Source organism: Camarhynchus parvulus, chromosome 4 (genome assembly GCF_901933205.1).
Source record: "Camarhynchus parvulus chromosome 4, STF_HiC, whole genome shotgun sequence".
In the NCBI taxonomy this organism is placed as follows: Eukaryota; Metazoa; Chordata; class Aves; order Passeriformes; family Thraupidae; genus Camarhynchus; species Camarhynchus parvulus.
In genome coordinates this window covers 57655002-57670911 of record NC_044574.1, presented here as the reverse complement: position 1 = coordinate 57670911, position 15910 = coordinate 57655002, and the positions used below count along the sequence as shown (strand labels likewise).

Below are 15910 nucleotides of genomic sequence, written 5' to 3'. Positions count from 1 at the left end.
ACTAACTACACAGTTACATTAGTATTATGCTAATCTAGTTAGAAAAAACTACATGCATCAAATGTAATCTAAAACAAATTTCTTAAGTAAGGCAATGCCATATCTCTAAATGATCTTACTGAAATCAGTGCAATGCTTGGTATGTCTCAGCAGGCAACGGGTATTATTATTTTAAAAATATGAGAGATTGCTTGTAACATGCTGTGTAGTTTTTCAATATTGTTTCCATTCCAGAAGCAGATTATTACACTTCTTTATAAAAGGACGGAATTTCCTTCCTCTGACATATAAGTATCTGTACTTTTGTTTAATATGGAAGTTAACTTTATATGCCAGTAATTATTGCACCAAGACAAATTCTTGTAGCCACACTTCTGCTTAATATTAAACACCAGTTTTTTTAAGTGCACATTAGGCAAACAACAAATTTATTATCTTCTAAATAAAGCAGTGTATAGGTAGTATCACATTTATGGAAAAAAGTTATATTCTTTAAAATTTTCCCCTAAAATCCTATCCTTCACAATATTCCTTAAAATTGAGATGAACTATTGAAGGAAAAAGGTTGCAGTTATTCTTGTATTGTAAAATATTGTCCTGTGTTCCAAACTTCAGCAAAAGAGAAGAATTCCATTAAGTGTCTTCATGATATAATCTATTTTTTTTGTGTGTGGAAAAATGAGGAGATGTTTTTCATTCTTTTTCTTTGTAATAATTTTTTGTCCCAGGTTGATATGATAGGCGAGGGAGAAAAAATAGTGCTTAAGAAGGATAGTACTTTAACTATATTAAAACAGGATATTGCTTTGTTTTTTCATTGATTTTGTTTTGCTTCCTTCTCAACAACTTTAACTTGAAATAAGAAGTAAATGTGGTGCAAGGATCTGGAAATGGAAAAAAGTAGAAGTTCATTAATGCAGAATGTGAGAGCTTTCTTGCCACAGAAGCAGGTTTTTGTATGTGGAGGTTGGCTGACTCCTGTGGCCTTCAGTGTGCTTTCATTGATACCTTCTGTTCTTAGTCCTGACTCACCAAGTTATTAACAGCTCAAAATCAAATTGCAGTAAAAATGAAAAATAGTTCATATGACTGAACTAAGAGTCAAGAAGTTCACGATGAACTGTGAAGTAAAGCATTTTTCATCAAGAGATTAATTTCAGGATTTAATCTTCAGATTAGTTTAGAGTCTAAAATGGGCCAGAATTTGATATTGTCATTCTTGTTTCCTGATCTTTTTGTCAGGGCCAGAAAGATCAAGTAACAGTTCTCTCCTCTTCATACAAATGAAAATTGTCGAAAGAGGAGCACGTCATTGAAAAAGAGTTGAAGACTAGAAGGAGAAACTTTGAAATGTATTTGATTAGAGGAATAGCTTTGCTTAGCTGTAACTAAAAAAGTTACATCAGTGATGTTACTACATGTATTTTAAATACATTTGAGTTGGATGATGGAGTTCTATGGTCCTCAAGGCTCTGATGGTCAAAAGAAATCCAAATTGTTATACAGAGGTAGTGAAGGCTTACCTAGGTATGCAGAAAATCTGTATTTGTGTTTTCTGTCTCATGAATGATGGATCAGTGTGTTATGGAAAGTTTGTTTGATAAATTTGTGTCAGTAAAGACAGGCTGTGAGGTGAATTTTTTCATGTGGGAGACAACATTCTCTTACACACATTCTGTCAGATGTTTTTGAGATACAGTGGGCTGTTCTGCTTAGAATTCTCCAATGGCTGACCCACTTTAGGATTAGCTGAAACAGAAAAAGGCAAAGGCTCTAATTCTCAGGTGTTCTCCAGAGCAGTTATTGGCCATTTCTGCCAGTACTGGGAAGGTGGATTGTTAAACTATTTTTGAGATTGTTGGCTGCAAAATGGAACATAAAATTTCTGCTCTAGCAGTGAGGAGTGATGAATATAGATGAATAAGCTATAGCATAGCTTCTGTAAACTCCCTGCAACAAGAGCAGAGGGACTTTCACCCAAGCTTGACTGATCCAGGTTAATAACCCCAGCCTTGTGATTAGTTGAGCCCCATCTTTCAGGATCCAGACAAGTGCTTTAGAATAAGGTGAATTATACTTTCAAAGCACCTGTTTCTCTCCATTGCTTATAGAGAGATCATAGGGTGATGAGCTCAGATGTAGACACATAATTTACCACTCAATCCCACACTGCAGAACTATGGAAATTTGAACACTGTAAAAAGGATGAGGTAGAGGTCTTAGAAACTGATTCCTGAGGCAACATTTTTACAGGAGGCTGTCAACTGCAGAACAGAAGTGACCTGGCATCCATTTTAAAACTTCTGTTGGTGGCATCTGAAAAAAAATTATTTTTCCATTCTTCAGTCAGAGACAAATTATTTACTACCCTCCCCAAGTTTCTGCTCTTTTCAGTGTCAGGATCAGCTAAGTAGAGTTAAGGAAGAAAGATGTGGGAAAATTTGTGAGGGATTAAGTGTTTAGAGGAGTTGTGGAAATAAATTATTTCTTTGCTACATCCATACGTCTTCTACCAGTGCTCTCTGAATACTCAGCCCTATCTGTTCTCCAGGACTAAAGAGGGATAAACATCCTCACCTGACTAGAGGCCAGGATGATCTGGAGAGTTCACTGAGGGAGAAAAATGGGATTTGTGGGCTGATGGAGAGGAGAGGACCTGCTATGAAGGTTTATTCTGTATTTTCATCATAGCCATGATGGACTAGCCTCAGTATTAGACTGGGATTTTTCTGACCTTGTCCTTGGTGATTTATTTCAATCGTGAGAGTTGTTTCAGCACTCAGTTTTTTATTTATTTGCTTCTTTATCCGTCTGTATTCCATGCATTGAAGGACCAGTGCTTTAAGGAAGTTGAACAGAAAAAGCTAATTGGGGATTTGATTAACCCATACTTTTAGTAGCTGTCACCTCTACCATATAAATTAATAAGGTGACTTCTTAGGTTACTCAAAAAATAATTGGGGACCTTTTTTCATTGACATCATATTGCTGTGTTGTCTTTTTCACTACCTGAAATTTTTACTGGGGCTTCCCAATTTGGAGGGGCTTGGTCTAGGCACAGGGGGTTTATGTTGTAGGGTAATTGACCATTTCTCTGTTAATACGTGAGGCTCTCAAGGAAGAGAATAGAAGCACCACCAGAAAAAAGGTGAGGAAAATATATTGTTGGTATGGGATTAAGGCAAAGGAAGCACAAAGTGCATCTGCTATTACTAGCAAGCTTGCTGAAGGCAATTTGAGGTGTAGACAGATAATGTGTAGGAGCAGATTCTGCTTTGGCCTTGTATTTCAGCCCTTGATTGGACAGTATTTGGTTCCAGTGAGGCACTGCTGTGAGCTGCTTCCATTTCTTCTGTGTACTATGCTGTAGAGACGGAGGGAGGCAAGCTCAAGGAGATGGCAGCAAACAGAGAAAGAAGTAGACTTCTTTCCCTTTTATGTTCAGTCCTAGCAACACTTTGCTGTTCTTCCTGATATCAGTCTTTGGACCACCTGTACACACCTTATGGCTCTCTTTGTTCACATTACTCAGGTCAAAAACTGGTGGAATGTTGTATAAACTCATTTACATTCTATGAGGGTATTTCTTCACTTTTAGATACTAAAAACTATGGAAGAGGGTAAATCAGAACCAAAGAAATTTATCCTTTCATGGTAAAAGAAATTTTAAATTAAGGCACTCTGTCCCAAACTCCCTGCTGGTTGTGGAAAGGGAGATGGCACAAGTCGCGTAGTGAGCTAGATGATAAATTTTAAATTCCTTTCACAATATTGTTTAAATATGTATTTTTTCCAGTCTGAATAATTCCTAAAAATCTCGCTTGCCATGACCAGGATTCAATGTTTATTAAACAACTTTCAAAAAGAGATTTTAGAACTTAGAGGCACACATTCTTTTTGGTCAAATGAATGATCTCTGTGAATTTTGGGCCTGATAAGCATATTATTTAGTGTAATTAGGCAGTGATCTGAGGAACAGAACTGTGTAGGAAGTGAATGGTTTGCCTTTCCTAAAGAAACTTCTCTGTGCATTTGTGTAATGTGGAAGATTTTTCTTGAAAAGGTTAAAAAAAGTTCTAATCAACTTCTGTACATTATGTAGAACTTCATTTTCTAAACTCTGCAAAAGAAAGTTTCATATTTAATGGGAAATCATGAATTATTCCATTTATTATCTACTTCCTCCTTTCAAAGACATGATCTGGATAAAAGGCGGGGTGAATAATTTCAAAAAATACAATACATTTTTAATGGGAAGGTGCAAACTACAGATTCTCATGACTATTAGCAAGTATAGAGGAAACAGAATTTTACTTGCAAAAACTCATCAAACTCTTGCAAAGATAAAATACATGACATACTTTAATAAAGAAGAACACAGTGAGCCGAAGTTTTTCTTTTTTTATGTAACTTGTTGTTTTTACTAAGTTTGGTCTTATGGTTTTTTAGTGCTTTCATTTCACAGTAGTTCAACAATATTTACTACTGAAGATAATGTACAGGCAGTACACAACTGACTTCTATTTTTAAAACACTCCCTAAAGGTGAAGCATCTCTAACACGCAAAAAGAGGCTGAGATGAAGAAAGATTGTCTAATCTGCCTTGGTACAGTCATGACTTCCTAATAATTTTTACAGTGAAGCCTACATCATGTAAAATCCTCGCCTTTCCTTTCTTATCAATCTCTTTGTGGTCTATTTGTCCTTATCCTACTGAGTAAATTCAGCTGAGGACTTGAATAAGATCTCCCAAACAAAAGCAAAAGTACTGTGTGAATTGTTCATGTCAATACTGCAATAAATGCAAAACCTTGTATAGGGTTTTATGAAATTTCGTAAGAGCAGCTTGAGAGGATACAGAAAGTAAATACTTGTTTGTCTGTCCTGCGCACTGTAAAATAAACATGCAGAGAAATTTAGTGACTGCTTTGCTATCATGCAAGTCAAATAGAAAGGATTCCAAACTCACATGTTTCTAGCTCTCAGACCATCAGGTCAGCTCTGGAATAAAAGAGAGAAGTTGAGAAATACTTCATTTTGATAAATAGTAGTCCATAAAATGTGGTTGGATTTGCTTTTGGTTAAGGAACATTATTAATTTGGAAAGAAAAGTGGAATGATTAATGAAGATAGTGGTTTCTTCTGATTAGTCTGGAAATAATCACAGGTGTGTTTACTTATGTAAGATGAACATTTTTATTAGGGTAGAATTTTTATCTTTAGTTTTAATGTTTCTTTGCATTTATGTTTAGGGACAGAATGTTTCAAAAGTTCATTCCTAAATTTATATTTCCATTTTCTGGGTTAATGAGGATTCTTAATTATTACAGTGCTTACATTCATTTTAAAACACTTTTTATGTGTCATCCTTTGATGTTTATAATTGATTAATTTTTCATTTTATGTAGCTTTGAACAAAAGGAAGTGAGTTCAATATATGTGTTCTTTGCGGGATCCTACTGACAGGGTGTGCATCTCCCTTTGATTGCATGATTTAGGTTAAAGTGTGGTTTGACAACAATCCAATGACTGAGGCAGCAGATGGAAAACACTGCATTGCTAAAGCTAAAAGTACTTGTACATTAAAAAAAAAAATATATATATACATATATATAGTATAAAGTACCTACCCCACTTTTTTAATACATGCTTTATTTTCATCTTTCTGTTATAGTTCTGGATACATAGCTCCATAAAGTTTTTCTTCTTTAAAAATCTGTATTGTTACAAGTCAATTCCAAGTGCTGTTTTTCCCTCCCATGATGTGTATACAAATTGTCGTGCAATATTTTTTATTTATAATTAGAATAAGGAATCCTTTTTATAACATTTTGGGGGTTTGTGGATTTTATTATTTTTTGTAATATGATATTAGCTATTTCAACGTTGTAATTTGGAATTAAAAAGCAGGTACCCCACCCTAATGTAATTTAACACTCAGCCTTAGTATTAAAATATTCTGAAGTGTAAGCTGTCTATTACTGCTTAATGGCATTTACTGTACTGTCATATCTTTTTTTAATGAGATTACTATAGTCTACAATTTAACATATTACCATGCAGTAAATATTTCATTAAAAGAAAAGTATTTAAATGGACAGTCTTTAAAGCAGGATTAAAGAGGCTGTGCCCTGGTGCAGTAAAATAGCTTTGTATCTGTAGCAGTACGTGGTACTGAAATGTGCTGAGTGCCTGGACCATACAAGGGCTTGACTTAGCAAAATACTTGTGTGGATAGATTTTCCCAGAGAACTGGGATATCACAGGGCTTGGATTTGAGTTAGCTGTGTGCTCACCTTTGGTGGGTTGCAGCCCAGTAGACAGCAGCAGTGTGAGTACAGGGGCTGACACCACTGGAACCTAGGTGCTAAAGGCACCTCACCTTCCATATTTGCCAAGTGTTTGTTTGTGCACTTTCTGTGTTCAACAATTCCCTGTGCAAAATTTAGCGCATTTTGGGCATCACCAACAGGGTTGCAAAACTGTTCTTGGTTTTTGGCTGTCCAGCTATAATTAAATAACAATTCCTCTTTCAAATCCTAGGCAGAGCAGCCTGAATGTATAAAATCGTACAGCATATTTGGGTTTTTTGTGTATTTTATGTACTATATTTGTTTTCACTTAATGCATATATTTTTCAAATTTTAGGGGGTAAATTTTGATATTCCCATGTTTGTGATGTGGTTTTTTTTGCATATAGGTTAAGCAAAAAGTAGCAAAGTATTCACATAGTTTATGTAATTTTAATTTTCTTGTAGATTTATAGACAGGAAATGGGGGGAATTAAAATAAATTTGCTTAAATAAACATAAGCAAAAATATCTTTATTATTTTTTCATAATTTTGTGATGCTTATCTAAGGCATTTGTATCAGTCATTGGCTTGCCAACTGCAGACGGAAATCCCAAGTGGATGAAACCTATTTGAATACAGTTTTTAAACATTATAATAATTGGTAGAGTAATTATTTTACACTGGAAGTACACTTTAATATTTTATATACTATCGTTGTTTAATCTATGCCATTTTGTTCTTTACAAAATGGGATTGCTACAGTACAATACAACAACTTGTATTGTAATCAGCAGCTGGAATTAACTGGAAATACTAATTAAGCCCTACAAAATCAAAAGATATGAAACCTAATATTAAATATATATAGCTATAAATATATAAATCTGCCATCTGAAAGTAGTAGTCTTCTGGACTTATTTTGCATGTCTGTAATTGACCACATTAGACAGGAGGCATAGAGAATTAAGCTCCTGATAAATGATTCTGTTATGCTATGCTGGCTGTTTTGATCATTTCTAACACCAGCTCCTGCCTCTTGGCCTCTTAATTTCCTTTTGCTGTCCTCTCTTTCAGTTTAAAGGGTAGAATGCAAATAGCCTTATTGTGGAGGACTTTAAGTTGGAAGGAGTGTTGTGGAGTGCTGTGCTGATCTCCCAGTATTGCTTAAGGGTCTTGTAAAAGTGTAATACCATAATATAGGAAAGTCCTTGAGACTGGAGCAACAGTGTAATTTCATTAATCTCACTGAACATTGCTATTTATTATTCTTCCACTGATAAAGACAGATTAGAATCAAGTTTCCATGATTTCTCAGCATGACTTGAGATAGTTTTGTAATAGCAATGATAATGCAAAAAGAAATCCATATAAGAAAATTACTGAAGTAGCTGTATAGTTTAGGAAAAAATTTACATGTCTGTAGCAATATCTGAGTACACTTAAATTAAGCACGGTGTTAACAGCAGTGTCTTTTCTAGCTCACAGATCCACATTCAATAAGTAGCTCCTTCCACCCATGTGATGTTACATAGCACAAATTTGTGACTTGTACCAAAGTGCCACTAAAATGGCAGCTTTAACTTTTGGTTATTTATTTGGTGCTGAAAACTCTTGTGACACACAATCCCCATCATGACACAGAGACTCAGAAGCTCACAGAATTTTTCAGCACTTTCTGATGCAGCGCTGCATCACAGTAACTGCTGGTGTAGGATCAGATCCACCTGGAGCTCAGTGCCCTGCCTGTGTAAATAAACATTTAGCAACAGCACGGGGTAGCAGCAATGACAGAAATGAATGCACAGGCAGAGGATCGGGGGATTCTCAGAATCAGCTGGCTCTGTGGTAAATGTTGGGGTTCTCATCTGTTGAGTTTCATGCATGAGAAGAGCAAGCCAATTCTCCTTTAAAACCTGATTAACTGCTATCTTTGTTTTAACCATAAATACATAGAGATGCTCCAAATTTCATTTAAAAATAGTTAGCTTTTTTTAAAAATCCATCTGAAACCTTTTTCTCTGGCATGATCTCATGATGACCCTCGGGGAGGGAGAACTTTGGGTTTGCAGTCACATCACATTTAGTTTCAAAACGAAACCCGGCCGACCTTACAGAGCTGTCTGCTCACTCTGGTCCGACACATCCCGTGGCTTGCAGCGGCCGTGCGAGCCGTGGCGGCCCCTCGCCCTGTGCCGGGGCACGGCCCGGCCTTTTGTTCTGCGCCGGGATCCGCGCATCCTGCCTGCAGTTTCCCACATTTCCAGTAGATGCCCCCAGAGACCATTAAACCCCGAGATCGGCTCCGCTCCGGGCACCGCAAAGGGCAGGCAGTCTTCTCTCATTTCGCTCCTGGAAGTAACTTAATTGTTCAAAGGAAACCTCAGGTCAGCGCGGACGAATGCAGAAAAACAGACTCCCTTGTTTAACAATAAATCATAATTTGTTAGGTAGCAAGGTTCGAAAGTGTTTAGTGTAAGGTTGCTTATCAATGTAGAAACATACTACACTAATGCTAACAATGGAATTTATAAAATAAATCACAGAATCATAGAATATCCTGAGTTAGAAGGAACCTTAGGTTTGATGCTTTAATATTGATATTAGAAATCAAGTAATCTTTAGTTGTCTAAAACATGAGTTGTTCTGCTTAACCTCAGATTTTACATGCTGCATGACATCATAGAAAGCAGGATGCAAAGTGTTTTGAGAACTAAGGATTTATAGTTTATCTCAAGGTATCGTGAAAAGTTTGCTGCTCTCACCTACACCATGCCTCTGTTCAAAAGGAATGTTTGATGGGGGAAAAGAGGACCCTGGAATTTTCATCTGGAAACACTGATTACTGTAACTATCTTAGATTTCATTGCAGTGTCAAGCTCTTTTAGGGGATACAAATACCATTTATCCCCCTAATACCATTAATCTCTTGCCCAATTTCACTGTTTGTGTGTGATCAGTCACTCGTAGCTTATATATTACAGAAACTTAAAGAATAGTATTATTATATAGTATTACGATAGTATTGTAATTATGTAATAATACAATAGTATTATCCTTGTGTGCTTTGTGCATAACTGACATGACTTTCATTTTTATGCCGCTAAATTTGAAGGGTTTTACAAAAGATAGCTTCATTGCTTGCATGCTAAAATCAGTCCTCTTTGCCACAGAAAAAAAATGTGCTGTGCACAGTAGGATTACCTCAGCATTATTTCAATTTCTCCATTAATTGGGATGGGATTCATTAAAACCCTCTTGACACTGGTTTTTAAAAATGACATGTTTTACTATATGCTTTGTTTTCCTGTACTGGTTTGCTAATAATGCTTTCTTGTGGGGAAAATATGCTTTAACTTCAAGTAAAATGCATCAGTCTACAGAAAATAACATGGACACAGTTTTTCTATTTGTATGAATACCAGTTCTGTGTCCAGTGAGTGTTAAAAATTACCTGAATGACATTTTGGGTAGTGACTGCTGAGATCTTTTAGCACTACTTCCTCGTTTATTTCCAATACATCTCCTGATCTAATGCATGTACGCACACAAACATATATAGAAACCATTGTATAAATAGGCATGTGTGTGCCTGCTATGCAGATTGTTATTCCACTTCTCTGAGTTAGATTACTGTAGCATTCAGTCCTAGGCCTTTGGAAGTTGGTAGCAATTTTTTACCTATGCTCTTCAGGGTTTTTTTGGGTTTTTTTTGATTGCGTAGAATTTTTAAACAGTAAAGAAAAAGGTATTCCATATAAAAAATAGAGAATACATTGCATGGTATTAGCATAGTATCTTTACAGTATTTTGAAGCTATATACTGTACATTTGGTATATGTCAAATATAGTATATTCTAGTAAATGAATACTTAAATGTTTAAACATATTTTTCATATACTTTTATAAGATAAATGTTGCAGATTTTTATGGTACAGAGTAGTTATATCTTTTCCCTTATGTGTGTGAGAAATGTGTGATTTGCAGTCTGAAAAAGCATCCATTTATATACAAACACAAATTCAGTACTGTCTGGTCTAAATTGTATCAGGGTTATTTAATATTTTTATGCTCAGTTCTGCAAGTGAAATATGAAAAGTACACATGAAGGATTAATGCGCATCTGTGTAGTAAGAGATTTTATTTTAATTATATCAAATATGAAATAATGCAGATTATTTGCTTCCTACATCTTACATTGCTGTCTATTTTATTGACATCTAGCGAAGAAGTTTTTCACATCACTTCCATCTTATCAACATTGTTAAAGAATTGCAGTAGCTGTTTTTAAGATCAAGGTATTAGTCTCATTGGGCTATTATTATTACATCTGAATTTATTACATACATTATAAATCTCATTTTTCAGAATTTCATATTTATTTTAAAGCTGAGGTAATTTGAATTTGAATGGTTTTTAATCTAAAAGGACAGTCTTGAAAACAGTTTGGTAACTCCATGGGATATACAAGATAAAGGTAACACATCTGTGTCCTTGCCATTTTACTGGGGTTAAGATTGGTTTTCTCAGACTGGACAACCATCCCTGCAAGCCTTTACATCTGTACCTTGTGTTGCAGTCCCATTGGACTCATAGTTTTTTCCAGAACAGGACACAATATGATTGTTTCATGCCATATAAAAGAAATATTTTGATTATTTCCATAAATAATACCTCTAAATGTGTACTACCAATTGAGAATATTTGATTCTACAACTTTTTGATATGAATATCTTATCAGAATTTATGAAGGCACTAAATTCAATAAAAATTCCTTATAGCATCACTTATTTGTAAAATTAGAGAGGAATTATCAAACTTTTGCATCACTAAACCAGCTGAAGTTATATGCTAAATGGAAGGAAAATAATATCTAATTATTCTGGCATATCATATATTTTTGGCATAGCATTTGCTTGACATTTTAAGCCAAGCCATCCTGTCCTACAGCAAAACTATTTAATGTATGTATATAACAACATATAACATATAGCAATATGTATATATAACATATAATAACGTTATATATAACAACATATATGTTGTTTTGACATGAGCCTCAATTTTCCCTGTGCACTGTCTTAAAGCAAACTAAGGGTTCATTGTGTTTTCATGGGCTAATGTAAACATGGGGGGGGGTGTTCCCATCAGTCAGCCTTTTCTACCAAATATCAGCTAAAGAATAGCAGTGTATTTTTGACCGTGTTTTCAATGTACATATTGTTATTTATTGATTATTGCCATGTTTGCTTCCCTAGGGTATGGCATTTGCAAGCAGATTTTAGCAGATCTCTTTTTGAGTGAGGGAAATAATACCCACTCCCTGCTGCTGAACTGCAGAGGTCTCTTCCTGAAAGCTGTTGTAGTTATCTGCACTTATTTGGTAAGGTGGAGAACAGAATACAAGTTTAAAGGCTTAAAATTTCCCTTTCTTATTCCCAGTTACAGGAATTCATATGAGAAGAACATCTGCATAGACATGCTGCGCCGGGGTTATCACAAGTCCTTCTCTGAGCTCCTCACTCTGATCCAGAAGTGGAATGCCTTCAGGGAGGCTGCAGGGCCTGGGTCAGCCATATGGCATGAGAAGTCCCTGGAGGAGCAGCCTGATAAGCTGGATCAGCTTTCCCACTTCCTGACCGGGGCTGAGGCAGCCCGGCGAGCAGGTAAATGGAGGGATTGTGGGTAGCGGAGCAGCGGGAGCTGCAGCCGCCAGCGCCTGGGGGAAGCTTCCAAATTGTTTCATGTATGAATTTGAAACGCTACTGCATCTTAGCACATTGCAGCCTTAGTCAACTGAGCTGTATTTATAGAATAAATGATTAGGAGCTGCAGATATCAGGAGAGGTTTTGTGAAGGAAGGAAAAAAAAAGGAAAAAACATGTAGAGTGAATTTTGATAACATCAGAAACGTTTGATGTATTTATAGCTTTGATAACATCTCAATTATTTTCTCATAGTTTCATTATTTATTCTTTTTCTTCCGCTATTGATTTGAGTAGCTGGTTTTGTATTAGAAAAATTTAATAGGTGAAATGCTGTTTCACGCAGTAATAATTTTATAAATCTGTTTTTATTAAATACCCTGCTAACTGTGTTTGGATTTGTGACTGACTTAAAAAGGATTGTGAACATGTCAAATAAAATACAGCACACAGATGTAACATGCCACCTGTGAATTACTAGATATTAGTGAAGACATAACTCCAAATTACTGTATTTTCTCTATTGCCTACTATTTACTAAGCACTCATATTTATCATTTCCTTTTACTATAAATAGTAACCTAACTTACTCCATCTTTCTCCACTGGAATAATTGCAGGGATGGGGGCAGACAAAGCTCTACCTGTAATCTTGTTTCATAACTGAGTTGATATCAGTATAGTTGTCTTGTTTCAAGTTGCATTTTGATCATTACAAATATGAAAACCTACAGTAACTCTTGTGAATTTGGAATCTAAGCTTTTAAACTGAAATTTAGAACGCAACTTCATTTCAAAAAAAGGAATAGCAAAATAAACCATTTTGGCACTTCCAAAAAATGCTAATTTTGAATGTTTATTTGATGCTTGCCATGAAAGCCAAAAGTTGTGTTTCTTTGTTTAATTCGCTGTAATTCTTAACAGGAAGCCCAGCCAACCATAATTGGAAGGAATCTTTACCTTTGCCCGGAGTATGACTAAAACCTGAACAGGCGCCCCTGTATCTTGCAGAATATGAGAGAAGTTTGGGGCTTGGACTGGCCTGGCAGAAGCATTCTGCCAATATCTGATGGTCAAAAAGTACTGGACATGGCTTATCTCCATCGGCCTGCTCCCTGCAGCCACTTGAGGAGAACAGTTTGCCTGCCTTCAGTGCATGATATTTTTCAGTGTTACAGGCTGATGTGTGACAACAGAGGTGGCAAACATGCTCCCAGAGAGGCAAGGCATTCCCAAAAGTGCAGTTCCTACCCTTCTCTCACTGAACCTGGCATTTCTTGTGTGCTGGGCTCTGTAAGTCGTTCACCTCTCCCAGAGACAAGGTACCACCACCAGCTGCCTGATTGCACCTTGCCTCTAGGAGAGAGTATCTCCCAACTTTGCCTGTTGAGTAAAATGAAAGAAGAAAAATAATGAGGATTAGGAGTTGGCAAGCGTTACTGAATTGCTGGATCGGAGCATAATTTGTTTTGATTTTTTTCACCGGTTTCAGTGCAAATCTTTGCACACATGTCTTGTTTGTATAAAATGAGGTTTGAGTTGCCTGGCAGATGAAGTAGTGGATGGTAATTCCTGTTGCAGGTCTGAGAGCCAGCAGTTCTGTGAAGATTCACATGAATTGTGCAGCTCATCAAACACTAATTCAGTAGCTCTGCTAATCCGGTTACTCTCTGATTCTAATCAAATTGCTTGGGGCTCTGGCTTATGATCTCCTGACAACTCCAGTTGACACCATTTAAGAATCATTCAGCAGTTCACCTCAGCTAGAACTTACCATGATGTAGCAGCCACAACGGCAGCTGACCTGCATTTACTCTTTAGCTGCCACAGTTCAAGCTTAAAAGGGTGAAGGTAATATTTGGGTCAGCAAATGGTGAGAGTTTCATAGCGTGGTTGATGTTCCTAATATTAGGTTGGCTGAAATTTTACCTATCTCAGGTAACAATGGTGCTGAAAAAGAGATAGGAGCTTTACATGATGGCCATAAAAATTCATTACTTTTAAGTTTTTTATGAATTGAAACTTCACAAAATGTTGGGGTTTGAACCTGGAGTGGTATGTGGAAAATAAAATGCTTACTTGGTCAGTAAATAATTTTCTTATTTGTTATTTAATTTTTCTCATCTATTATTTTTGGATAATAGGGTATTACTGTCTTAATTTTGAATATAACTTAGAACTTCTAATTTTAGAGTTTTATGGTATCTCCAGTAGTGTACAGAGCAAGCTATGTACACATTCAGTTTTCATAATTGTTGGTGGAAAGTGTTAATATTGTAATGGTTTCCACAGTTTATAGTTCTAGGACACTACAATTCTGGACATAAATAATTTGCTTGAACTGAATCAGAGGCATTCATCACAATGTGCAGGCTGATATCAACGAGCAATTACTTTCTTTACTGCTCTGTTTGAAAATAGTAGAATTTTGTTTACCAGCACTACACTGATTGTCTTTACATACACCAGTAAAGGTTCTCTCTGTTTTCATTTTTAATAGAATATTTTGGTTGAACTTCAAATCACACAGGAGTTGTCTTATTTTTAATAGCCTATTACCAGTACTTTACTGTGTGAAAAAAACCACAGCTTTTCTGGCAAATTTAAACTCTTTTTTGTTGCATTTGAATATCTCCCAAGTATTTAAAAAACAGAGAGTGGAACTTTAATCCTTGCAGCTTTTCAGAAAAATGACTGATGGAGTTATTTTGCCCTGAGTTCAGCATTATTCTAAAGCACTGGCAGAAATATTGCCAATGCTTGACTATATTTTTGTCTTGCCTTCTTTATACAAGTAAAGTAAATGTTTCTGACTTCAAAATTGAGAGAGTTTTAATTATTCTTTGATGTTCCTTTATACTGGACTAACCTCTTTTTTTACAAGTTCTGGTTTCAGGAGCTTAGGGGAAAAAAGGAGGTAGTTGAGCTGTTTAAATATGTATATAGTTGTAGGTCTTTTTACAGAAGAATAAAGGATAAATGCCAGAGTAATGGATCTGCACAGCTCAGCATTTGGTGTATACAGTGATTTCTTGGCACATGTATGGAAATACTGGGGGTTTCTTCAAAAGGAAGCTGTATTTTGTATTTATCGGTACTGACAGTACTCTGTCAGTATAGAGTGAGCTGGTTTGCTTGTAGCCATGGAAAGGAGTGCAAAGCAAGTTCCAGCTCAAGAACAATTAAAGGAAGAGCTGTCCCAGCTGTTAACTCTGGTTTGCCAGAACAGGAATGCAAAACCAGGGAAAGTGCCACAGTTCAGTGGCTGAAGTTTGTGCTGGGCACTCAGCACTGTAGCAGCAGATCACTGTGCCAAAGCCAGAGGATGGAATCCTCAGGTATGAACACCCCTTCAGAAGGGCAAGACACTGCTTATTAGCTGATTACTGCAGCAGCTGCTGGAAACCAGGAGTTAAAATCTGGGAGCTGCTGGCCTTCTGAGATCCCACCTGCTCCTGGTTCCTGACCCCACTCAACCTTTGTGCTATGCTGTGTGCTAAATGCTGAATCTGTGCATGTGCTGCAGGCTGCTGACCCTTGCTCTAGACAGTACCAGATGCACAATTAGAAAGAAGTGACAGCTTGGCTTTCTTTCCCTCACTTCAGTGTAGAGAAAAATTTTGACAGTATGAGTTAACGTTAGTTTTTGTTGTAAAAGATGTCTTTTCATAAAGTGTATGAAAAAAAGCATGAGTATTTGATGTGCATGCACTGGAAAATCTTTGTCCAGTATACTCAAGGTCGAAAACAGAGTTTAGCATTTTACAGTAGAAAGCTTTTCTGTAAGGTTATGCCTTAGGCTTGGGCTAGAAACATTGCAATAACCATATTGCCCATGCTGTTTTGAAAAAAAAAATGGAAGTAGGTTATGCCTTAAAAGAAAAAAGTATAACAAACCCTCTTTTAATATTTGCT

The 15910-nt window shown here is 36.3% G+C and overlaps 1 protein-coding gene across 1 annotated transcript in view; it reads left to right on the top strand.

Moving 5' to 3' along the window:
* The window catches only part of TTC29 (tetratricopeptide repeat domain 29), a 114452-nt gene that overhangs the window by 6952 nt on the left and 91590 nt on the right, over positions 1-15910 (top strand). The window contains exon 4 of the mRNA XM_030948399.1: positions 11734-11957. Within this exon, the coding sequence (XP_030804259.1) occupies positions 11734-11957 (224 nt within the window). The remainder of the gene's footprint in view (positions 1-11733; positions 11958-15910) is intronic.